Source organism: Camelus bactrianus, chromosome 21 (assembly GCF_048773025.1).
Source record: "Camelus bactrianus isolate YW-2024 breed Bactrian camel chromosome 21, ASM4877302v1, whole genome shotgun sequence".
Taxonomy (NCBI): Eukaryota; Metazoa; Chordata; class Mammalia; order Artiodactyla; family Camelidae; genus Camelus; species Camelus bactrianus.
The window spans coordinates 24,543,995-24,570,232 of NC_133559.1; the positions used below are offsets into that span (position 1 = coordinate 24,543,995).

The 26,238-nt window shown below is 38.8% G+C and overlaps 1 protein-coding gene across 8 annotated transcripts in view; it reads left to right on the forward strand.

Moving 5' to 3' along the window:
- Positions 1 to 26,238, forward strand: part of RASAL2 (RAS protein activator like 2) — a 303,483-nt gene that overhangs the window by 156,855 nt on the left and 120,390 nt on the right. For all 8 annotated transcript variants that reach the window (XM_045516595.2, XM_074349840.1, XM_045516596.2 and 5 more), the window contains exon 3: positions 7,255 to 7,381. In XM_045516595.2, coding sequence (XP_045372551.2) covers positions 7,255 to 7,381 — 127 coding nt within the window. The remainder of the gene's footprint in view (positions 1 to 7,254; positions 7,382 to 26,238) is intronic.

Genomic DNA, 26,238 nt, shown 5'->3' on the forward strand with positions numbered 1-26,238 from the left:
AAGGCTATTCCATGTATGTATAAAGGTACAAAGTCAGGAAACAATTTGTATCTCTTTGGTAAGCTGCAAAATGGTCAGAATCCTTGGAATATAATTTGCAAGAGGAAAAGTGATAGCTGGCAAGGGCTGAATAATCGCTTTGAAGGCCATGCTAAGGAATTTGGACTTTATTCTGGAAATGATTTGGACCATGGATAGGTATTTAATAGGGCTATGACATCATCACATTTGCTTCTTAGAAAAGTAACTTTGTTGATCATGTGGAAAATTGAGTCAAAGGGATTGAAAGGAAATAGAAGAGTCACATTACTGCAGTGGAACAGCTAAGGGATGACGGAGGGACGGTGAGTTTACAAACACAGTTTAATGCCCTGAGGCAGGGATGTTCTATCACTATTAAGTTGGAAAAAACTCAGATTAAGTCTCTAGGGTAAGAAAATGTTAAGACATGGCTCTACCTGCTACTTGAATTTTATTTCATATTCTGTTAATTTCATGATAGAAAAAGATTAGAAATCTTTTTTTTTGGGGTGGGGGGTGGAAATACCAGAATATGCTGTCACTCTTCTACCTTCCACCCACACTGTCACGAAGAATATAACTCCTACCCTTGGAGTTTTGTGCTGAACAATTTAGAATTCCTTGAAACAAGGAGTTCAAGGAATTTCCTGCTAAAATTATCTTAAAAAAGCTGTTTTAAACCTTAATCAACTAATCACGGGGGTGTTTATTGCTGTGTTAATAAGATCAATTAGGAGGGTTCTATAAGGATTTACACTGAATCCTTAGCCAGGCACTGTTGGAATGTGGGAGGATTATATTAGTCTGGTATCACTCATGTATTCAGTGTGTGGGATCTTTTAATGCTCTCTCTTAACTCTGCATGTTTCCTGTCAGAAATGGGAAAAAGTCTGCTTGGGGGCTGTACACGGGAAGAGGGTTAAATACACCGATTACCAATCTGGGAAATGTAGCAGAAGGGTAGGTCTGGGCAGAGTGCTGGAAAGAGAAGTCTGCCAGGAGTATCACCTTGAGAAGTGACTCATTGAGTCAGTAAATTGCTTCATGCAAATTGTGCCAAACAGACTTTGCTTCTGCGTTAGGAAATATGCTTCCCTGCCCGGATGCCAGGAGAGGCCCTGGCTGGCTTGGCACCAGCCCGGTTCAAAGAGGGCGTAGGAGGCCATTTGAATTCCACTTTGCTTGCGAGAGATAAACCCAAGTAAACCAGAGATGAAGGAGTTGAGGGAAATGGTAGCGAAGGCAATCAGGAACCCTTCTGAGGTGCAGCCAGTATAAAAATACAAAGGAAAGCTGAATTTGTGAGTTCTTCCTTTTAGCAATAACAAGCCATTTAGGGGTCCCTTTTTCTTCATTCATACTACTTTTTGTATTTGGAATTTTAAAAGCTAGTTGCTAGTGTATAGGCAGCAATGTAACAATACAATTTCAAAATATTTTTCTTGCTTTTGGAAAGCAGTTTTTACACTCAGATATGTTGATGAAAATAGCAGTTAGGCTTTGTGCGAACAGCTAAAATCAACTGTTATTTATCCTGAGGTAAACTACCCATGGCATATTTCATTCAGAACCACGTTCATGTTATTCAGCAGATACATGACATACCCCCGTATGTGAATTCACTGTGTTAGGAGTTACAAAGAATAAGACACAATTCTTTCCTCTCTGCCCAATACCACATTTAGTTGTGGGAATAAGACAAACCATTTAAAAACGGCATTTGATAAATAGCACAAGTAAACTGGATAGAATAAAAGAAAGAATTCCATTTATTCTGAAGGACTATAATCTGTGTCATTAAGATGCTGTTGGCAATGGGCAGTTACCAAAGGAAGCTTAAGAAAGGAAGGGGATCAATGTTATGTGTGATGAATATTAATCTGTAGGATGTATTGGAAGAGGGAAAGATAGGAAGGAGACAGACCAATTAAGAGACTACTAGTTCTCTGATCTGAACACTTGAATGGTTTCCCAGTGCTTCCTGAATTATGCATGGCCTGGTATTAAAGCCCCCCATGTGGTTATAATATGTCTGGGTGTTCTACCCCACTGCTCTGGCTAAACTGGCCTACTCCTTGTTCCAAATAAAGTAAGAACAACAACAACAACAACCAAAAGCCTGTGTGCTTACCAACCTCTGGGCTGATGTTGTGTTTTTTCCTTTGCCCAGAATGGCCCCCATCTCTACCTATCAAATATTCATTTATTCATTTGTGAGTTAGAACTATTCTAAGGTTTGGGGGTTGACTGCTGAGAGATAAGCTGTTGAGTTACATGGAATTAGTTGCACAAATAAATAATTATAATTCCGTATAAGTATAGTGACAGAGAAAGCTCTGTTATTGGAGGAACCTCAGGGAGGTGCACTTCACTTCCCCTTAGGGGACTGATAGAAGGGAGGATTCCTGGAAGAGGAAGCGCCTGTCCTAAGCCTGAGGATGAGTAAGAGTTTACCTGGCAGGTATAGAATAGAAAAGAAAGTGAGGGAAAATGTTTCAGGCTGAGAGAACACATTAAGCAAAGGCACTGAGCTACAACATAGGGGATATATTAGGGAAATGCAAGCAATTTGGTGTTCCTAGAATATGAAGTCTGAAGCTGGATGCTCATCAGTGGCCTGATTCGGGGAAATCCTGGTATAACATACCAATAGGGATCTTGCATTTACTGTGTAAGAGAGTAGTTGTAAAACACTTTTAGTAGGCTTCTTCCTTTGTAGAAGGCTTGCGCAGAGGTCCTGTACAACAGGCAGACTCCAGATGATGCTCTTGTTGGAGCAGAGAGATACCCCCTTGTCACAGACTTCCACGCACAAACGTACCATCACTGCTTTGAAAACCACTGCAAAGGAGAGCAGCTGAAGGGCTGTAAGCCTCAGGATGATACGATCATAACTGCAATTTGGAAATGCGCTGGTAACTATGTAAAGGATAGATTTAAGGGAAAGAATGTCACCAGTGAAGAGGCCATGTTAGTAGTTTGGGTAAAAGACCATAAGAGGCTTTTGGCACCAGCTATGATGGAGTAACTGGTACAAGACTAGCCTTCCTGTTGCAAACAGTGTAAGGCTGGACCAAAAAAAAAAGGGTATCTAGCAGCTATTTTCAGGCATTGGACAGTGGGCAGCCAAAGATCGTGACGGCCGCCATTCCCCCTGAGGAAAGAGGACCCAGCAGAGGCATAGCACAAGGCGAAAGAGGTTAAAACAGAAAGAAAAAAATTTTTTCTCTCATGCTGCAGAACTTGGACAATGTATAGTTTTTAAAGAATAATTCAGTATAAACAAGTAAATGTGAACTAGTAAGCTAAATGAGGGCCATCAGAATGGACAAAATTGCTTTTCTCAAATTGACTTTTCTGAAACTGATTTTCTTCAGTTGTATAGTGAAATTTGTAAACTCCAGCTTAGTTCACTTGAAGATACTTGAAATACTATCCCTCTAACTTTCAAGAAGTACATCAATATCTTTAAAAGAATAATTTATGTAAGAAGCAACTGATGGTGTCGTAAAAGCAAATGATTCTTAAGAAACGCAAATTTAGGAAACCATAAGTAAAACAAAAAGACAACCTATGGAATGGGAGAAAATTTTTGCAGATGAAACTGACAAAGGCTTGATCTCCAGAATATATAAGCAGCTCATATGACTTAATAAGAAACAACCAAACAACCCAGTCCAAAAATGGGCAAAAGACCTAAACAAGCAATTCTCCAAGGAAGGCATACAAATGATCAATAGGCACATGAAAAATGCTCAATATCACTAATTATCAGAGAAATGCAAATCAAAACTACAATGAGCTATCACCTCACACCAGTCAGAATGGCCATCATTCAAAAATTCACAAATGACATGTTGGAGAGGCTGTGGAGGAAGGGGAACGCTCCTACACTGCTGGTGGGAATGCAGTTTGGTGCAGCCACTGTGGAAAACAGTATGGAGATTCCTCTAAAGACTAGGAATAGACTTACCATATGACCCAGGAATCCCGCTCCTGGGCATATATCCAGAAGGAACCCTTCTTCAGAATGACACCTGCACCCCAATGTTCATAGCAGCACTATTTACAATAGCCAAGACATGGAAACAGCCTAAATGTCCATCAACAGATGACTAGATAAAGAAGATGTGGTATATTTATACAATGGAATACTCAGCCATAAAAACTGACAACATAACGCCATTTGCAGCAACATGGATTTTCCTGGAGAATGTCATTCTAAGTGAAGTAAGCCAGAAAGAGAAAGAAAAATACCATATGAGATCGCTCAAATGTGGAATCTAAAAAAAAAAAAGAAAAAACAAACAAAGCAAAAATACAAAACAGAAATAGACTCATACACATAGAATACAAACTAGTGGTTGCCAAGAGGGCAGAGGGTGTGAAGGGATAGACTGGGATTTCAAAATTGTAGAATAGATAAACAAGATTATACTGTATGCACAGGGAAATATATACAAGATCTTATGGTAGCTCACAGAGAAAGAAATGTGACAATGAATATATATGTTCATGTATAACTGAAAAATTATGCTTAACACTGGAATTTGACACAACATTGTAAAATAATTATAAATCAATAAAAATGTTAAAAAAATAAAAAATAAATTAATTAAAAAAAAAAGAAACGCAAGTTTAGAATAAAAGTAAACACTATTAAACACCTTAAATTCTGAGTCAGGTATAAAGGGCCCTGAACTTTAAGTGTGATACTTTGAATAAAACCTTTAATCATATTTTAAGTTTCAACAGTGGGAAATGAAGCATCTACATTAGAACTTTGAGAATATAATTGTGAGTGAAGTTTAGGCCCAAATAAGAATTTGATATATTTTATTTATTTATTTTCTTAGATACGGTAGAGGCAAAGTATATGATATAGAAGCCATTTCTTACTGTTTTTCCTGGATGTGGCCTTTGTAAATTTCTACAGAAAAGATCACGTGCCATAACTTCCTAAAATATCAAAAATAACTCCTGTCTGTTTTCTATGTGGCTTAGGCCTTTATTATTTCAGGCAATAGGCTTTTTTTTTTTTTTTTAAGTAAGAACTATTACAAAAATAGTTAGGTTTATTTAGGTTCATCTGTTTGTTCAAAGATCCAAACTGTTTCTTCCCTCAGATTTACCCCCAGTCTTTCCTAATGCAGGCGGAGGATTCATTTTTACCTTTCTTACTGGGAGGGAGTTATTTCACCTCTTGGTGTTACTCTTTTAATTATTTAAGTAGAGATCATTTCCATCCTGAAGAGGGTGGACGACTTAGGTTACCCTCTGTGAAGTTTTGTGTTACAGAGAGCTTTGGGGAGGTTCGTGTCTTTACTGATGCTGTTATCTGGTATCCACCCCTCCCCCCCCCTTTTTTTAGAATTTTACTTTTCTTAATTCTGCCATTTTTTCTCAATGTTCAAGCAATAACCATAGCTATGGGGATGAGGAAATGGGGACTTTTTAGTCCTATAAAGAATGTGAAATTTCCAGTCCATGAAGACATTAGAATTTTTCTTCAGAGTCTCCCTAACACAGAGTTTTCCTTGCTATCATCCCCTTGACCCTAGACATAAGAGTTGGATTACTGAGACAAAGCAGAAAGCATATACACTTAGGTCCGTGTCCACCCCAGTTTTGCTGGATCAGTTGATGTGATATGTGCCTATTATAATCATATGGAGAAATAAATTACTCCTCATCTGTACAAAGGGGATAATAATAATGGCTCCCTGATAATTTCACACATTGTTAAATTCCTTTGCCTTGCACCTGGTAAGAACTTAATGCTTGTCATTATTGAAATTTGTTAAAATTTCTATATTGGAGCCATAAGAAGTTAGAGACTAACATGATTAATTGTTACCAAGTTAGTTGTCTGGACCTGCGTTGGGGTCCTAGCCCAAGCAGAGACCCCTAGTCTCTGCCAGGGAGGTTCTTTTTCTGCTCTGATTTTCACAGCCAACAACGAACTGATGCTGAGGCTGGAACAGCACTTTTTTTTTTTTTAAATTGAAGTTTTGTTTTGTTTTGTTTTACACGTATTTAGCACAAGCTTTATTCAATGGCCAAAGAATGGAGGAGCAGGACCCTAGTTCATAAATCAACTTCTCCACCCAATTCGGGTAGAGACACCATTTATGTAGGAGGATGAAGGTAAAAGGAAGGGAATTGGAAAGAGTGGGAGGAATATTCATGCATTATCAGAGAACAGGGGGATGGTTTGGGCCTGGAACTGATGCAGCTCTCCTTTCCAGTCCTTGTATGGGCTTTTCTGGTTGTTGCCATGGCAACCACCAACTGTCATGGTGCTGGTGGGTGTGTCATTTAGTATGCTAATGTATTACAATTAGTGTATAATGAGGCTCATGGTCTATGGGGGGGTCAGATCCTCTGCCATCTTGGGCTTAGTTGTTTCTAACTGGTTCTTGGTTTTTTTCTCTTTGCAGCTGAAACCTGGATTAGAGTAATTGGTTATTATTCAAGGGAAGGGCAGGGTGTGATCCTGGTGGGCGATGTCTCTCAGTTGCACTTCTCTACAATGATAACCAGTCCATAAGCTGTAAAATAGCAGCATTAGAGATATTTTGTATCGTTCACAGTTCTCGTTCCACATATACAAAGAGAAAAAACTTGTGCCAGAAAAAAATATTTTTAGGATTTCAAAAACTAATCTCACTTTTGGAAGAAAATATGCCATTTTATGTCAATATCTATACAAATTTTGACTGAAAATATATTTTATTAACTATGTCTAAGTGCTTAATTCTAAAATCGAAGAAAATTTGGGTGATTTTACTACTTTTATCTAACAAACCTTCCTTTAAGAGAATTGTGGAGCAAACTCTTTGTGGTCAGCTTTTATTTCCACTTACCTTATTGAACATTGGGCAGGACTGGGGTTTATGAACCAGTTTCTGATGTAGAAGAATCTTATTTGTGTGGGTGTTTTGTTTTGTTTTCCGAGCTCCCTAAGTAGGTAAACACCTGGATGTGATTGGCACATACGTCATGTAAGCTAATTTACATACTCACCTTTCCTGTCCTTTCAGTTTTCTTTTTAAAGAAAGGCCTCCTGAAAAGGGATTGCTAATACTTTTAACCATTGTATATCCTTTGTTTCTACATTTCTTCTGTTTGGCTCTGATGGTTAAAAGCTCCTATCTTCATTAACTGAAAACGTTATTCAGTCAGAAGGTAGTAATGGTGCTATTGAGTTTCATCTCCTTTTTGGTTAACTAGATACCCGTGGAGGGCGGACAGGAGCAGCAGACGGATTCCACCAAAGGACGATGCCTGAGGAGAACTGTCAGTGTCCCTTCCGAGGGTCAGTTTCCTGAGTACCCACCAGAGGGCGCCGCTAAACTGGGTAAGCTAATTTATGAAAGGAAAGGAATTGCTGGTTTTTATCCGGTAATTTATGGACTTGTTATTGAGTGTTACAATAAAACAAAACATCCTGCATTTACTGCTAAGTTAGTGCTTTAAAATATGTATGTGTACCAAGAGTTAGAGGTCAGTGGTGAGTTTTATTCTTTATAACCAAATGGCAGCAAAGTTATTTTACAGAGATAAAATTTATCTGAGCACTGGTAAGGTTACCCTGCAGTCCTCGGTAAGTTGGTTGATGCGCTATTTCTGAATTTACTGCTTGGCTTTAAATTTTGAAAGAGCGTTAGGTGTCTTGCTGAAGCACTGAGATTCACCCGGGAGCCAGTTTGAGATGGGAACTTAGTATTCAGTGGTTTGTGCCCTGTTCACACAGCTACTGATGTTGTCTTGTATAATGTAATGTCAGATCAGGCTAGTTTAGCTGAGCTAGTTTTATATGGCCCATGTAAGTTATACTCAGGAGTGGGTGACGGAAGGGAGACATCAGAAGGACCCCACTTGAGTTGTTATGCACTAAAGAAATTAATGTCAGTATGAAAGCAGCTCTTTCCCTGTTTCCTACCTACCAAATGACCTTATTTGGTATTTTGCATGCTTATCAATGGTTGTTTAGATAATTAGGCCAGTCAGGTAGTTTTAAGGGAATATAATTAAGATTCAGTAAAAAAAAAAAAAAAAGAATTTGAAAAGTAGGAGTTGCTTTGGTGTTTTCCGTTGTGGTATTATTTGTTTAGCGGACTTAGACATTTAGTCATAGACACTTAGTCGATAGATAAAACAGAATCATTTATTGTCTCTGTGTTGGCTAATATGGATACTTCTGTGATCTTGTTGTATTTTTGAAAATCAGGGTTTTGGTTTTTTGTTTTTGCCTTTTTCTTCATTTTTTTTTTTTTTTTCATTTTCTAAATGGAACTCAGAGTCTTAGCCACAATTTGAATCCTTTAGTTCTCTTTTTATCCTGTGACATTGGTTGCTTTTCTAGAAATTAGTCAGGTTAGCAAACACTTTTCTCTAACGAGTCATACTGGGAAAAATCAAATTTTTCTCTCATCCTATTTCTACTGTACTTCTTTAGCATGTGTTGAAACCAGTTTAGGTGTGACTAAAATTATACTGCAAGCCTGTCTGGGTGTAGCCATTTTATAGCCTGTTTGTATTTCGCTTACAAGTTCTATGTGACTTGGACTGGCTCAGAGTCTCCTTGTTTCAGCTCCTTTGCCGTCATTATTTGTAGTGTTATGTTGATGACTGTCTTTGCCACTTCTCTAGGAACCTTTGATTAATCACACTTTGACCCACACAAGTCAGCTGATTTTGAGGAAGTGTAATTATAGTCTGAATAATTATTATGGTTTTCCGGAAGAAAGCTATAGGTAGTAAATTGTGAAACATCTCCAACAGTCCAGGTACAGGTTCCAAAGACAAACTGAGATGAGGTGGCCGCGCTGTGTAGTCCAGAGTCAGCCCTCCACCTCTGTCCTTGACAACACGTCTGGCAGCCACCTTGGCTCATGGCAGCCCTCAGGCATATTTGGAGTGGGTGTCCTGCATTAGCACTGAAAGCTGTCACTTATAAATATTAAAGGGGAAAGACTACTTTTAGAGCCGTTTTTTCTTATATTGCCAATCTGATGTTGAACTAGATAATTATTCTGTTCTGTTTTCATTTCCCAGTGATTTGTCTTCAGGCAAAATTCCTGCTGTCAGATATTTAATTGGGTAATTGCTATATATGTAACATTTTATGCCAGTCCGTAAGAATGAAAAGAAATAGAAGATGAGATTTCTGCCTTTAGAAGATTCTTATGTAGTTCGGAAGATAGATTATTGATGACTGTTCATATTACACAGTATTATTGTTGTATATTGTGTGGCTTTTATTGATTTTTAACTTTTTAAAAAACATTCATTTATGCAGCAAGTAATTATTGAGTGATAATTATGTGCCAGACACTGTTTTAGGCACTTGATGTGTAGCAATGAAAAAAACTAGACCAAAACCACCCCCTTGGTGGAGTTCACATTCTGTTGAGTAGTGACAGACAATAAGCAAGAGTAATAACTAAAATACATACTCTGCTAGATGGTGATAAGTGCAAAGACAAAAATAAAGTAGGGAGCAGGGGTAGGAAGTGTCGAAGTATGTTAGCTGAGGTGACCAAGGGATGCTTCACTGTTAAGTGACATGTGACTAAAGACCTGATAAAAGTGTGGGAATAAGACACGTGGATGCCTGTGAGGGAGGGGTTCCACTCGGGAACAGCTCGTGTAAAGTAGGAACAGCACAGAGGCCAGTGAGGCTGGAGTGGGAAGAATGAGGGGGAGAGTAGATGGAGATGACGTCACTGAACTCTGGCCAGCAGACCATAAAGGTCGTACAGATCATCGCAGGAACTTTGGGTTTTGCTCTATGAGATGGGGAGCCACTGACTTCTATCTTGAGAGTAGGGATGCAAGGATGGGAGTTGAGAAACCAATTAGGATATTATTGCAATAATTTAGACAAGAGATGATAGAACTTGGGCCATAATGTAGTGGTGGAAGGGCTAAGAAGTGATCACCTTCTGGGTATATTGGAAGGTAGAGCCAATAAGCCAATTTGCTTGCTGGATTCAACGTGGAAAATGAGAAACAGAAGAGTGAAGAATTTTGGCTAGAACAGCTGGAAGAAGGAAGTTGTTATTTTTTAAAGGAAGGAAGACTGGGAGAGGAAGCAAGTTTGACAGTAGGGCTGACCGGGAACTCAGTTTGCACATGTTAAGTTTGAGGATCTTATTAGATACACAAGTGGAAATATGTGAGTGTGGAAATGGAGAGGTGCAGACCGACAGTACAGATTGCAGGCCTTTAGCAGACAGAGGATGTTTGAAGCCATGAGATTGAATGAAATCAGCCACGAAATGTGTTTAGGTAGAAGAGGAAAGTTCAAGACGGAGCCCTGAAACATTTGGAGGTTAGGAAGATGAGGAAGCCCTGGCAAGGGACGGACCAGAGAAGGATGAAAATCCAGAATTTGGTTTCCAAATAAGCAAGCCGAGTGTGTGTGGGGAAGCCCTTCTGTTTTGCTCGGTTCTCTCCCTTTGCAAGGTCTGTGTTCTTTGTTCCTCTCCAGCAGAGGAACCCAACGGAGGTCGGATCAGTTTCTGCAGATGTAAAACCAGGGCATAGATTTTGATTTCAGGGCTGAGGCAGTCAGCTCTGGAGAAACACCCACTCATGAAAAACACACACCTTTTATTCTACCTCAGAGAAGTCAGCACAGAAAGGAGCCCTGTGAATGTGAAGGATTTGTGAAGAGCTTCCGTTAGTGGCGCCAGCTTTACTGTACATCAGTGATTTCAAACTGGTGAAGACACTTGCAAGTTAAAAGGTGGGAAGGCCTGTCTTTTGTTTAACATGAGCAAGTTCACAGTGACAAGAAACCTCATAAATGTCAAGAGCTTAGGGGAATAAAGTGTGTTTAGGGAGGCAGAAGGGCTGGAGTGGGTAAGCAGAGTGTGTACTTCTCACTCACTAGTTCTCAGGCTCTTTTGCATTCAGCAGTTTACAGATTACCCAGGATACTAAAATGTATTTTTACCCTGGCGTTTGACACAGATTTTGATACAGCAAATTCTTTTCCACTGAAAATGGGATGCTTTCCTAAGGCACATGAACATCACGTCTAAAGCACCCATTTCCAGATTTAGAAGAACCTGGAAAAAGCTATTTTCCTCTGGTGACACTATCCAGATTTTAATTTATTCATCAAAAATAGATTTTTCAAATTTAACGTACAAAAAAGCATGATTTGCTGAATTATGAAAAGGAAATTACTTCTTCAGATCATAGGGTCTTTGCATGTAAACAATACAGGGACGTGTGTTCACTGGCCACATGAACTAGAACTACTAAAATTTCATTTTCAGTGTAAATATAACCTACATGAATTCAACATTTAAAAAAAAAACCATCAGATACCTTTCAAGAATACTGTTAAATAGGGCGAAAGCTGAACAGTGGACAGCATTTTTGTGACACACAGGTTTATGGGAGAAAACATGTCTCTACTGCAGCGTGTTGTCTGCGGGGGACAGCACAAAGGTGGGTGGAGAACCCTGTCCAACCTGGTGGTTGCATTTCTTTGACATTCCAGTAGAGTTCATGCTCTCGTGTCCAAGTGGGCAAAGCAAAGTTGGAGCCTCAGTGAGCAAGAATACTTGTTTGCAGGTGGCATCAGAAACATGATCATAAAGCTGGTTTAGTTAGGAAGTGCGAACATTCTTAAGTCCACACTTTCTCAATTCTTAAAGGGTTCACATTGAACTGGCAGATTCAAAACCAAATTTCTGGTAACTAACCCAAAGCTGCATCTTCAGGCCTCTGTTTTTTCATATTATGACAAAATCTTAAAATTACCTCATGGTCTTACTTAAGAATCTCTGGATTTTTAAAAAACTGGCTGTGATAAGTAAATTTGTTTCATTGTCATGGAGTCCTCAAAACCTAGAACCAATTGTTAAATGTCCTTAAGATTGCAATTTCACATAGCATGCCTTTGACACAAGTTAGCAAGCCTTAGGGAAGAATGTATCAGAAGTCTTTTAGAGTCAAAGTTAGCTATGCAGAAATTTCATGTTTATGTAAATAAAGAAGTCAAACAAAAAAATTTTAAATAACACCACCAAAAGAAGAAATCAAATTGGAAAAACCTTGAGGAAGAGCCAACTTTGCACCTGTCTTCCTAAGTTTATTGGCCCAACTGATAAAAATTTGAGGAAATTTTGAAGAAAATGAATATTAGAAAGCAAAATATACTCTCTAGGGCATTCATAAAATTATTGGAAAGGAGAATTCTTTTAATCAGAATTATTAGAGGATATTGATTATTCAAGTCTTAGCTTTAACTCTGACCTTCTCTGTTAAATTAGCCTGAATTCTAACTTTATGTATAAACTAATGAGGACTCACTTTTTATTCCCAAGGCATTTACTATTAGGAGTTTCTAGATAATTTATGAAGTATTTTCAAGATGCTAGAATCGTCTATAAAACTACAGGGTAGTAATGATAATATTGAAAGAAGGGGAAATGAAAGTAATGAAGATCTCATATTACAAGAAACATATTCCATTTTTCAGATAATAGATTTTAAAATGTTGATAAATAATGACTGTGTGTGGTAGCATTCAGCATTTAGATTGGCTATTAAATTTTTATGTATAAAAGTATATGTGATATATATTGTTCACTGTATTTAAACTTTTTAGCTTGATGTAGTCCCATTTCTTTATTTTTGCTTTTGTTTCCTTTGCCTAAGGAGACAGAGCCAAAAAATACTACTAAGAAAAATGTCAAAGAGCATGGTGCCTGTGTTTCTTCTAAGAGTTTTATGGTTTTGGGTCTTACTTTTAAATCTTTAATCTATTCTGAGTTTATTTTGTATGTGGTGTGAAAAAGTACCCCAGTTTGAATCTTTTGCATATAGCTGTCCTGACTTCCCAGCACCATTTATTGAAGAGGCTGCAAATGGCATTAAATAAATAAACAATGCCGTTCTGGGGCTGCCGGCTGCTAGTGGGTGAGGCTGGTCCTGGTATGGCACTAAAGCCATCTTTATTTCACTCTTAGGAGCTAGATTTAGATTAGCAGTTAAAACTTTTTTTTTTAAAGAGGAAATCAATTTTCAGTTCTAAGTCAAGGTGCCAAAGCACAATTTCTGCTAAATTATGAGTGAACCTTTAGATTCTTGATTTGCTGTTTTATCTTCCTCCCCATCCTCATCCTGGTCCGATAGAGATTAATTCAGTTTTGTGAAAGGTGAGTCCAAGGCAGTGCTTCCCATCTGGTTGTGCAAATTATGTGTTGCCCAGCAACTAAGGGGTCCATGTCAGTTAATTGTCATTGTTGATTTGTCATTATTTCATAATATGTCCAGCAGGTGGCAGTAAAGTGTCTTAAATAAAGGATTCCTTTTCTGATTCAGTTAAGTCATTTGTATAGGCTATTGTCAGGGTTGCTGTAAATCCAGAAGACCTGGGAAGAAGAAATGAAGGAGGTCAGTATTTAGCTGTGGACCAGCTACTTGCTAAGTTTAGAAAGCTGTATCTTATGTGTTAATATTTAGGTTAATCTAACAAACTTTTAAACTTTTTTTTTAAACTTAAATAAAATTCGTTCTCTCCTTCAAGTTTACTATATACTTTTATAACAATCTGGAAGGTCAGGCTAGAATTTTCAGATTTTGTCCCATGTCACAAGAGGCCCCACAGACATACATGTGGACAGCCAGGCTGGTACATTCAAGCTCTGTCAGGGTTGGTGTCCCCCCAAACCCAAGTAGAGTCCTCTAAAATGTGATGCCCAGGTGAGGGGCCTCTCCTGACCAGTCCTAAGGCAATAGTAATCTTAGTAAACCACTATGGTGGTTGGAGAATTGGGTGAGAATGATAATGAGTGGCAAAAACAGTCAGGAATGGTTTTTAGATTCACTAGGACTTCTGGGGAGGAACTCAGTGGGCTGAACATAAGCATGTAATTGTGTTCCTTCCAGAAACCCCATTATAAGTATAGTAATGGGATATTCTTTTAAAGACATGGTCCTTCAAGGATAAGGATAAGGAGAGTGACAAAGAAGAAAGCAACCACAAAAAATAATCATACATAATAGTAAGTTGAAGGCTGGAAACTAGATGGAGTATGGTGAATGACCTCGCTGACCTAAGAAAGCCAAATCTTAATCCGGCAATGAAGAAAGCCAAGAACCAACATGATTTTTGCTGCAGAATCTTCAAATAGCTCGGGAATCGATGGCATCAGGAACACGGTGGGAGGTCCCTCGGTCTTCTCCTAGTCTGCAGACCACTGGACAGTTGCTCTTCCCATCCCCACCTCTACCCTGATACAAGACTGCAGGTTAATCCTCTGGGGGAAAAAAACTCACGGGTCTCTGGACTGGGGCACACCAGGCAAAATTGAGAGCACAGGGGACTTTACCAAATACAAGGGACTAGAATAAACACCTGCACACGGAATAATGAGACTCCTCCGCCTGTCTCCCTCACTGGTCTTTATCCTTCAGGCAAGAGACCAGAAGAGTGCCATCGGGGTGTTAACTAGCCAAGGGGAGACCTAAGGATGCTGACATTCCCAAGACTAGCAGACACCGAGGGAGAGCCTCCAGCATGAAAGAGAAAGCCAAAGACAAATAAAACTAAAGGCAAAAGAACTTTGGAGGAACAGAGATAGGCTGGAAGTAGAAAATTTTAAAAAAAATCATTATCCTCAGAGAGAGAAAACATTACATACATGAGACAAGAACTGAATGCTCTACAAAGGCAAAGTGCTGCTGTATATTTTAAAAAATGGTAACAGAAATAAAACTCAACAGAAGGTTTAGAAGATGGATTTTTAAAAAAGTTTCTTCTGTACAGCACAGGGAACTATATTCAATAGCTTGTAATAACCTTTAATGAAAAGGAATATGAAAACGAATATATGTATGTATATTCATGACTGGGACATTGTGCTGCACACCAGAAATTGACACATTGTAACTGATGGTACTTCAATTAAAAAAAAGAAAAGAAAAGAAAAAAAAGAAGGGTTAGAAGATGAAAATGAGGAAATACCCTAGAAAGTAGAGGAAAAAAAATAGAGTGTCAGTCTAGGAAGTCAAAACAGTGAGTTCCAGAAAAAGAAAAACGAGAGGAAATCACTAGCAAAGTAATTTAAGAAAATGTCCCACAACTAAAGGGGTTACTAAGAGATTCCAGCTTAAAGGGTTACTAAGCACCTATGACAGGGCACATTTTGGGGAAATTTTCAGTTTGTGTCTGGTGACAAAGGGGCTGTTTTACAAACTGCCAAAGAAAGGAAAAACGGGTTGCAAACTGAAGATCAGATATCAGAATGGCTTCCTATCAGCAATATCAGAAGCTAGAAAACAATAAGGAATGCCCTCAGACTAATGAAGAAATTCAGTGTAGAATTCTATACTTGTCTATAAGCCACTGATCGCACATGAAGATAAAATAAAGACATTTTCAGGCATGCAAGGTTAAACAAATCACCTCCTACACATCATTTCTCCTGAAGCTAATGGAATGTATTCTTCACCAAGAGTGAGCAGGATGTGGGCTGTATTACAGGAGATCCAACACAGAGGAGAGACAGGGGGAGCCCTCAGCAGTTCCACAGCCAGGTACCAGCCGCAGAGTGAGGACAGCCAGTTCAGACTGGAGCAGTCAGAAGGCTGTCGTGAAGACGTCCACAAGGCGGCACAGTGAATAGAACTGAAACAACAGGACGTGAATTTGGGATTGAATTAACAATGAGGACGTAGAAACCTAAGTAAATGAATAATCAGACTGTGACTAAAGCCAGTTTCCATGCTTGATCAGTACCAGTGGTGACATCCTCTGAGACTCGAGGTGATAAGCAACATTGACAAATGGCTTTATGATGAGAACCAGCTTCCTCCCACTTTAGTATTGTAAGTGTTCAGTCCATAAAATGTACTCTATTTTAGAAGCTAGCTAGATAAGTTAAAACTAAACCAGCACACTTGAGTCATTCCCAGTTACGCCCTCTTTCACAGATTCACTTAACATCCTTCTCCAGTAACAGACACATTTTAAGGTTTTACTCTATTAGCTGGCTCTAGAACTGACTGTAAAAGTGACGGTGCTCTAGGGCTATCTAATTTCTTCTTCAGCCTTTTCCAAAAAGCACTTTATTTGCGCTCACTACCTAATAAAGTGTTTCTGTAGCCCGAAGTCTGACTTCATCTGTCACTGAAATTTCCTCCATCAGAGATGTGATAAGTTCGAGAACTGCCGTCCTCTTCACCCTCTAACTCTGTTCCGAGTTAGTGGTAGTGACTTCCCTCCCCTCTTTGGAGCTCCCTGTTCCTAACCTGGTTGACTGTCCTGCTATCTGTTGTCCTTCTCCCGCGCTGTGCCTCCTCTGTTTCCCTCTCTGTAAGCGCAGGTGTGCAGGTGTCTGAAGGTCTAACCGTTACCCTTCTTCGCTTGCTTCGTCCTTTCTCTGTAGATGACCTCACCTATTTTCATGTTTCCAAATATCACCTTGATGCCACCAACTTTTAAGTCTTTGTTTCTGGCTTTAGTTTCTCAGCTCCAGACCTGAATTCCCAACTGGTCAACTGAACACCGCTACCAGAGTGGTCGAAACTAAAGCTGTTATCTTTGGGTAGTTCCTTTCTTCATCCCCTCCCCCCCCCCCCACCCTCATGTGACTGCTGCTTCTGTTAATAAGACCACCGTCCTTCTAATCCTCCTAACATGATGTGACTCAGTTGTTTTTGCCTAAATATCATTGTAGCTACCCATCAGTCTCTTCTTGTCTCTATTTTCTTCCTTCTCTGTTACTCTTTTCACTGCTTGTTTGGCATTATTGCCTTAAAAGTCACATCCATTCTTTGATTAGGAAGCTTCATTATCATTATTTCACTGGTGAGGATACAAATATTGTATCAGAGACTGAGATGCAGGGTAGCAGGACTTGTCTTGTGAGCCTCTCTCCAGTACCTCTGGTTTTTAGTATTTAATAAACTGACTTGAGCAAGGAAAACAAACAAAGTCACATTACTTTACTTGTTTAAACACTTTGACTGGATCTCCGTTATCTATAGCTAAAATCCAGATGTGCAGTGACATTGGCGGGCCTCGTCTTCTGACCCACACTTGGCTCTCTGATGTCATCTTTCTTTACCCACCGCAGGGACTCTCATTCCCCCGGGCATCCTCATATGTGGGCTTTGACATGTCAGGCCATCTACCTGGATTGTCTGGCTCTGTTCTCTCACTCCACCCCTCACCCTCCGTGTTTGATAATCCTGTTTGTCCTGAGGCCCAGTCAGATATCACCTTTGGCAATTGTTTCCTTCATTTCACTAATCAGATTTCGAAACATTTATCTTTGATAAACAGCTTTTTTTTTTTTTTTTTTTACCTCTCATACTGAATGCAAGTCCTTAGCTTTTATCAAGTTGTTGGTATGTGTCGTCTTTACCAGACTGGAACCTCTTAGTGGCCAGAACTGCTGTCCTGACGTCGTTTTTGCCACAGCAACTAGCAGGTTGTCACGTGCAGGTTGAGCGAGTGACTGATTGTTGAGCACGTGATTGATGTGGGACACAGTAGAGAAGCCCTTGCTTGACTTTTTCAGGTGGGGCACTTCCAAGTGAAGAATAATCTTAGATGTGGGAAGGTTTTTTTTTTTTTGCCCCTGCAGGGAAAACCACATCCACTTCAGAGAAATATTTTAGGAACAAAATTAGAGAATTAATATCATTGTGTGGCCACAAAGACTGTAAACTGTTATTACAGTTACCAGTGTTGGTTCTGATAAGTGCCTAGTTGCTATGTGCCACTGTCCAAGTTACCAGGTCACAGCATCCAGTGTGCCTGGTTGCAAATGTCAGATCTGAAGTCTCAGACGGCTGCTGCCTGATTCAGTAACCACAGCTGTGTCAGTGAGCGTGGCATCTGTGCTTTACTTCTAAGATTTTGTTAGTAGTAAATAGCTTTTAGTAACTATTTTCTTGTTCCTATACAGAAAGGTAAGGGAAAATAAGTTCTTTTAATGAAAGAAAGTGATCTTTTATTTTATTTTTTTTTATTTTCATTTGTTTTTGCTGCATTTCAGGTTGATAGCATCATTTGGCGTTTAGGTTAAGAGATTAATTAGTATATCATAATCACAAGAGCAGATTTGGCAATTGTTTCACAGATAAGGAGTTTACTGCTGCAGGAAAGGAACTGCATGTTGGTGACCGAAACTCTCCATTCTCTCTGGAAGGCCTGCCTTTATCAGAGGCAGCCGTGGGGCAGTGGAAATGGCAAAGGCTTTGAAGTTGCCTTAACTGGATTCAGATTCTCATCATTAACTCTCAGGGTCAACTTCCTTATCTGATGAGATTTTTATTATGATTTGAAAGAAGAATGCAAGACCAACAACATAAATTTTGATTTGAGACAACCTTCAGTTCTCTCAGACTCTTATGAAACCATGGAACCAGTGAGATAATAGAGTAAGTGTTATGTTTCTCATTTTGCTTGGACAGGTTTAAATCAACCCAGTAAAACAAATGTGAGGTGTGACGTCTTAGGAAGCATCCTGTCTCTGTATCTCATGACTTTACTCATGTTGTTTCCATTTTCACTTGCACAGTTTGGCAAATTCCTTTCTTCTAAAGTACAGTCATAATTCACCATCCTGTTATGTAACTTGAGGTAGAAAGATGGGGGTGGAGTTGTTTATAATACATCTTAAGATTTATTTTTGAGACTTGATCTAGGTTCTTGGCTGCCAAAGAACCTTTTCCAAAAGGAAAAATATATGATTCAGATAAGTTGGGCAAAATTGTGTAAACATTGCTAAACATTGCTTACATCAGTTGTGTGTGCGCGGCCTCTCTCTCTCTTTCTCCCCCCTCCCTTTTGGAGGGGCAGGGGAGGTGGGGCAGCAGAATTGGCTAAGCTATTTACCAAAGCCTTTTTAGTTTATATTTCAAACAGGAGGATTTATAAACCAGGCTGGTGGAAAATCTAGTTGAGTTTGTGTCCAAAACAGACTGGATGGAGCTGCCTCCAGGGAGGAGGCTGTTGTGTTAAGCACCTTGTAGGCACTCACCTGCCATCTCATTTCTCTAGTGACGTTACTCAAGAAAGGAAGCGCCCAAGCTTCTCATGAAGCTGCTGTGTTTGCTGAGTTGTTCTGACGACTTGCTTCTCTCTGAAATGTGCAGCCTGTTTCTTTTCTGTTGTCTTCAGAAATTTGTGCATTAAAATTTTTTTTCCCATTTTGATTGATACTTAGTATATCACAGCAGGAAATTCCCATCCATCTCATTTTTTTCCTTCTGCTTACAAAATAATGTTTGGTTTGCCTGTCCTTGGCATGGTCTTTCTAACTCTAGAGAGTAGAGAATAATAGGAAAAATCCAAGGTAGAAAAGAGTGAAAAGAAGATGAATTCATAGGATAAGAGGGAAGTAAAAGAGACTGAATTAGAAAGGACTGTAATAAAAATTATTACTTTATCTCAGTTCATTTCTTCAACTTAAAGGCCTTTGGGTTTTTTTCTCTCTGACTTTAATCAGGGTAGTGCCATCAAAGAGTCAACAACATATTTAAATGAAGCTTTTGTGATTAAGGTTTAAAAGTAGGAATTGCAGGGAAGTATTCAGATGTATGTGTTAGGAACTAGAGGAGCTAGGGAGGAGGGCCAGTGAAATAATACATTGGGAGTGACTGAAAATAAAAAGGAAAATATATTTAAAAGCAGAATATCATTAGCAGTGTGCATAACAGATACAAATAGCTGTGGGAATAGCCACTAAAATCTAGAATGTTCCACAGTGATAGGTGAGCCTCCCAAAAAAGAAACCGCATGCAAAATAGGAGGAGAAAATTTAGCCTCTTCTAATAATGTTTGACCTCAGTGATGTAGCATAGGGTTATTGGTAAAGATGAGCTTTTATAACTAAATGTGTTTCTTCGGTTAGTAAATTAGAATGATACTCAAATTTTCATAAGCTTTCCTGAGGCTTAGCAATGAATTTTACTGCTCTGTTGTATTTATGCCTAAGTAATACATTTCAGTGTAGTGCTTATCTTAGTCACTTCTCGCTGCTGGAATAGAGTGCCGTGGACCGGTTGGTTTAAACAGCAAGCAGATTTGATGTCTGCTAAGGGTCCTCTTCTGGGTTACAGACTGCCAACTTCTTCTATCCTCACATGGTGGGGAGAGGGCATGGGAGCTCTCTGGGGTCCCTTTTACAAGGGCACCAATCCTATTCATGAGAGCTCCACCCTCATCACCTAATGACATCCTGAAGGCCCCACCCCCTAATACCACCTCATGGGAGTTAGGAATTCAACACATGAATTTTGGAGGGACACCAGCATTTAGTCCATTGCAGTACTGTCGCCACGCCATCTTATAAATATTGTAAGACCCTTACTGCAGGACCAGTTTGATGTAATGATAATGTCCAGGCGAACTGAATAATGTCCTTCTAACGAACATTTCTTCTCTATTTTGAATGAAACTTAAAAATTGCCAAACTCTTTTTAAAATTTAAGTATTTGTATATATCCAGGTTGCGGTCATTGAGACCTCTTAATAGTTTTGCAAAAGCACGCTATTATTCTAGTATCGGTTTGCATTAGAAGGTGGATTCTTGAGGCTAGTAAGTCTTCTTAAATTAGAAACTAGATGTCAGAGAACTATTAAAATACCATGGAGACTGTAATTAATAGCATCATAATTTGTTTTTGAATCTGAAGACATAACAGGCAGGAAGATAGACAACCTGACAGATTCTTGTAGCTACAAAAACAGCACAGAAAGTCCAACGGGAGTATCCAGTACAAAATCCAGCAGGAAGAACAAAGTGTATACCGGCGTAGTGAATTGAGGGTGGTCTTCAGAAAGATATGTCCACGGCCTAATCTTCAGAACCTGTGGATGTGACTTCATGTGGGACAAGGGTCTTTGCAGAAGTAATTGAATGAAGGATCTCTAGATGAGACCATCCTGGATTATCTGGAGGGGTTCTAAATACAATGACAAGTGTCCTTATAAGAGAGAGAAGAGAGGAAGACACAGGCGCAGAGGAGAAAGCTTTGTGGAGCAAAAGCAAGGATTGGAGTTATGTAGACACGAGCCAAAAAAGTGCCCGAAGCTACCAGAAGCTGGAAGAAGCAAGGAAGGATTCTCCCCTTTGGACTTTGGAAGAAGTGCAGCTTTGCCTACACCTTGACTTTTGAACATGTGGTCTCCAGAAAGCCGTGAGAGATAATCTTCTGTTGTTCTTAAGCCCCTCAGTTCGTAATAATTTGGTCTAGCATCCCTGGGAAATGAATACACTTGGTTATTTACTTTTTTCTGATAAATTCTTGGATAATTAGTGTGCTGTGTAAGCTTTATCTCACCTCCTGTCATGTTTTTTTAGATACGGTTCCATGAAATGGTTAATTTTAAGTGTGAGTCTCTGATTCACATATTCAGAAATCTGTTGCATTTCTATACACTAACAGCGAAATATCAGAAAGAGAAATTAAGGAAATGATCTCATTTACCATCACATCAAAAAGAATAAAATACCTGGGAATAAATCTCCCTAAGGAGGCAAATAACCTGTACTCTGAAAACCATAAGGCGCTGATGAAAGAAACAGGTGGGAAGATATACTGTGTTCTTGAGTTGGAAGAACCAATATTGTTAAAATGGCCACACTACCCAAGGTAATCTCCAGATTCAGTGCAATCCTGTCAAATTACCAGTGGCATTTTTCACAGAACTAGAACAAATAATTAAAAAATTTATATGGAAACACAGAAGATTCTGTTTCTTCCTATTTCTTGGTATCACTGATTGCCCCCTCAGTTTTCTCTCTATATTTTTGGAATAAAAGTAAAGAATAGTTACAAATGTGAAGAAGCAAGAAGTGTGACCAGGTAGACATAACGAAGATGAAACAGCGAAAGAGGTGCTGTGTTATCCTTGTTTTGTAGATAAGAATACTGATGCCAGAGGAGTGGCAGAACCGAATTTAAGCCCAAATATGTGTGACTTAAAATCCACTTTTTTTGTGGTGCTTCCCCATCATTTTGTACAAATCGCAATTACTGATCAGCTATTTCTGGTTTAAAAATGACTTAAAATACTGACAGGCAGCTGTGGGAGCTTGTCTCTCTTCTCTTCCTCTTCCCAACTAGATTTTTTTCCTGCTTCAAAGCCTTACAGAGTGACTGACTTAGCAAATTACCTTTCCTTATGGAGTTATCTTTTTATTCATCATATACACTTAAAAATTGTTCCTGTTATGTGCCACACAGTGTTCTGGCCTGTGCGAACAAAGCATTCAGAATAGTCAGCAGTGCAGACCAAAGCCCATGTCTTCATGGAGCTTACATTCTGGTAGGAGCAGACTGACAAAAAGAAACAGCTCCACATTATGCCATGTAGTGATGAACGCAATGGAGAAAAAGTGAGATCGGGTAATGGAGCAAGGGAGTGCTATGGGTGAGAAAGGGTCCGGGGAACATTACTCCATATGAGATAGATGATCAGAGAAAAATCTCACAATTTAAGAGACATTTGGTGAAGACTTGAAGGAAAAGTTCCCAGAACTAAAGGTTATGAGTTTCCAGGTTAAATGAGTCTGTTAAGTGCTCAGCATAGTGAATAAATAAAGACCTATTTCGAAGCACATGTTCCGGAAATTTCAGAACATCTGTGATGAGGAGAGCCTTCTAAAAGTTTTCAGGGATTTAAAACAGAAACAAAAATACAGCATGTAGGATTCGAAAAAGAGTAGCATCTGACTTCTTTGAAAACAATGGTAGAAGCTAAGACCAGAGAGCAGTGCCCTTCAAGTTCCAAGTGAACGTAACTTCTAAACTGAAATTAGACTCCAAGCTGAAGTAGCTGTCAGGTTACTGTCAGGGTAAATCAAAAGGAACAAGATGACAAAGGCAATCCCCGGAATATTGGTGAAGGGGGTAGTCTCAGGATGGCAGCTGTGTAGCTGACAATCCGGTCCAAACTGGGGGAGGAGGATGGAAGGCTTTTAGGGCCTTCTTAGTGTAATCTCAACATTTCTTAATAATGTTCTTACACCACTAGGTTTATTTAGACATGCTGAGATCAATACCAAAAGAAAAGGCTAAAAATTAAAACGAGGGATGTGTTTGGTGGGGTGGGTTATGGGGCTGCTATTTTTATTAGCCTATTTGATTTTAAGTATGGTTGGCTCTCCCCCCCAAAGAACGTATATTATTTAATAAAGTAATGTGTAATTTAAGGGAACAACCTTTTGAATGTGTAAAGTCAGTATGATACTACAGCAGGGTTGTGAAAAATTAGATACTAAAATTAAGTTTCCCGAGAGAGTGCTAGCACATTAAATGTTAGTTTCTTCCTCTCTGCCAGTTTTGCTGTATTTTCTGTAAGAAAAGAAATCTTGAGTTCCAAACAGTTGATATATGGACACATTTAAAACTCAGCTAGTTTTTAAGTAGGGTACTGTAATTTCAGATTTTTAGTACAAATTATACATTAATAGATTATGACAAAACATTCAAGATGCCAGACTTTTTTTGTGAGAACAATTCCTTTCATTAAAAAAGTCACAAATAATAAATATGTAATCAGAAGTGAAGTACATACCAAAAAATTAATTTGATGAAATTTAACATCGTTTCCTTGAACCACTTTGGACATACTTCTTGCTACCAACAAGACAGGAGATTCTATCTCCGGCAATATTTAGGTCAGCTTTTATTATACATTCAATAAATCTTGGTTGATAATATTGTTGACTAAATTGCCTTAAGTCATCAGAGTCATTTGTGGGGGGCGAGGTGTAAATGTTGACAACTAGAGTGAAGGCATTAGTTTATTTACGTTCCACTTTATGACAGCATTATAATCAGGTAGCTAGTAAGACCTGCACAGTCTTTTCTCAAAATTGTTTGACTGGGAAAGTCCAGAAGATTGCGCTGACACTAGCTCATAATATGAGGGACATAAGTGATGTGTTATTTTGTTTTAATGTTTTTGCTTGGAATATATACCTAAGATTCTGCAAGTTACTGTCCCACATACCTACTGAGAATTATTTCACAAAGCATTTCGTTTGTACCTCTCCTTAAATAATTTAAGATATCAGCATTATCTTATCGAGGCATCTACTGTTACAGTATAGAGTATGTAGTGTCTTGTTTCTGCTGTTCTCTGTATGGAACAAAGGACTGAACAGTGCTCTTGGTAAGAGGAATACGTTTTGACAAAGTTGCAGACTTTTCCCCATGATTATAGTTGCAGGGGGATGTACCACGTAATGAACATATTAAAAGTGTTCCCTGGTAAAAGAATTAAACATTTCTATAAGTGGAAGGAAAAGAAACTGATTTCAGAGAATCCGAAGCGATAGCTTGTGAGTCCTGGTAAATGAAGAAATCCGTAAAGATATTTATCACAAAACGGTAAGCGTTTTGAGGGAAAGAATACCATGTCAAATCAGGGATGAATGATAAAAATTGTTCTTATTTCTCATCCCCCCACTTTTTAAAGCCCCACCCCCACCCCAAGTACACAGAGTACTGTTTTTATTTTATTTTACCCAACAAATGCTTGCATAGTGGTTTGTGCCTGGGATTGTTCTAAGCACTTTGCAAATATTTACTTTATGTTCTTGGTACTATTATTATCCCTGTTTGTTTTTTAATATTTAATGAAACTGAGGTAATGCTTTTCCAAGACTTTGCAGGTAGTAAGAGCCACAGCTGGTATTTGAAGCTGGTCATCTGGCCCCAGAGTTAGTCCCCTTACCTCTGTGCTTTCCCCTGCTCATACCACCCTAGAGTGGCGAGCATGAGAGGCAGGGTTTAGTACTCCTGGGTCCTATGACGTTGTCAGTGTTTACCTCCGTGTGCTGCTACAAAAACACATTCATCAGCAGAGATGTCTGCTTTACGGTTATTTAGTGGAAAATGATGTGTAGTCATCAGTTCGAAAATATAAAAACAGAATATGTAGGAGTTTTGTTGCTATTGGCAGTCTTAGGAAAAACTGTGATGAATGAAATTCTGTTTACTGAAGATGCAGCTTCATGCATCATTTAGAGGACGTCTCTACCACAAAGCCATTCAGCACTTAATCACACTCAGTAAATACTGAGTCCAATTAAACACTGAACAAGGACGCACAATATTCAGCATTTCCCAATTTACATTCTTTTTAATTTCATGTTTGCATGGGTATGATATGGAACTTAAAGTTCGTATCGTACGAATTTTAGGAAATTTTGAATGTTTTGTGAGAGGTCATTTTAATCATGCAACCACAGACGGGTACAGGGTAAAGCAGAACCTGTAATAATCACGTTACAAGTTCAAGTCTAGAAATTCTCTGAGCACAAAACAGTATCCTTAAAATCAGTGTTGTGGCCTTTCTCTTGCCAATGAGAGAGAAACCATTGTATTTATTTCCTGACCTGAGTGGGAAAGGGATAGCCCCAGTTCCCACACGCAGACGTCCCTGCCCTTCATTCTCTGGGTGGCATCTAGAGAGACCCCGTAGCGGGGCTGGGACTCTGCCCTTAGTCACCAGTAGCTCTTTCCTTAGCAGACTGATTAATCTCTCTTTTACTTCTCAATTTTTGTCACCCATAAAATATCACTTAAATATGATACTTCCCTGATAATATAGCTGTCTTTCACTTATTTCTGTCTCCTATCAATGTGACATTGTTAGCATGTTAAATACATTATTTAGTTTTAGATTAATTCAAAAACCCAAGCAATATTCTAAGTTTATTATATCCTGGGGCAGATTTATCCGTTAATAGTAACCACTTCTGAAGGTAGGTTAAAGAATAGTACAGACACATAATCATAATTCTTGAATATGTTGAAAAGCAAATTTTTTTTTAAACCGGAATTACATACTACTGTCACTGAAACAAATCTCTCATAGAGGATTTTCAAGTTTTTCATTGGTAGTGATTATTTTTTGTCTTTAGCTTCAGCATAATGAATTTAGATACCATGTTTTATTGCTGAGGGAAAATGCATTACCCTTGTGATGGACAGGAAAATTTGGCTTGTTTTCAAAGCAGATGATAAATCAGTCCTTGAATGCAGTATGTGTGTTGCTGCACCACATCATGTTTTCTTTGTGGGATTGCTGGTTTGGAATTGACTCTGTGCCTTTTGCCTTTTCTGGGAGAGTATCTAATTTATTTCTTATGATGTAGAACTTTATTTGGTAACTATAAAAATTTTTTTATTACCGTATGTGAAGAAATTTACAAGAAA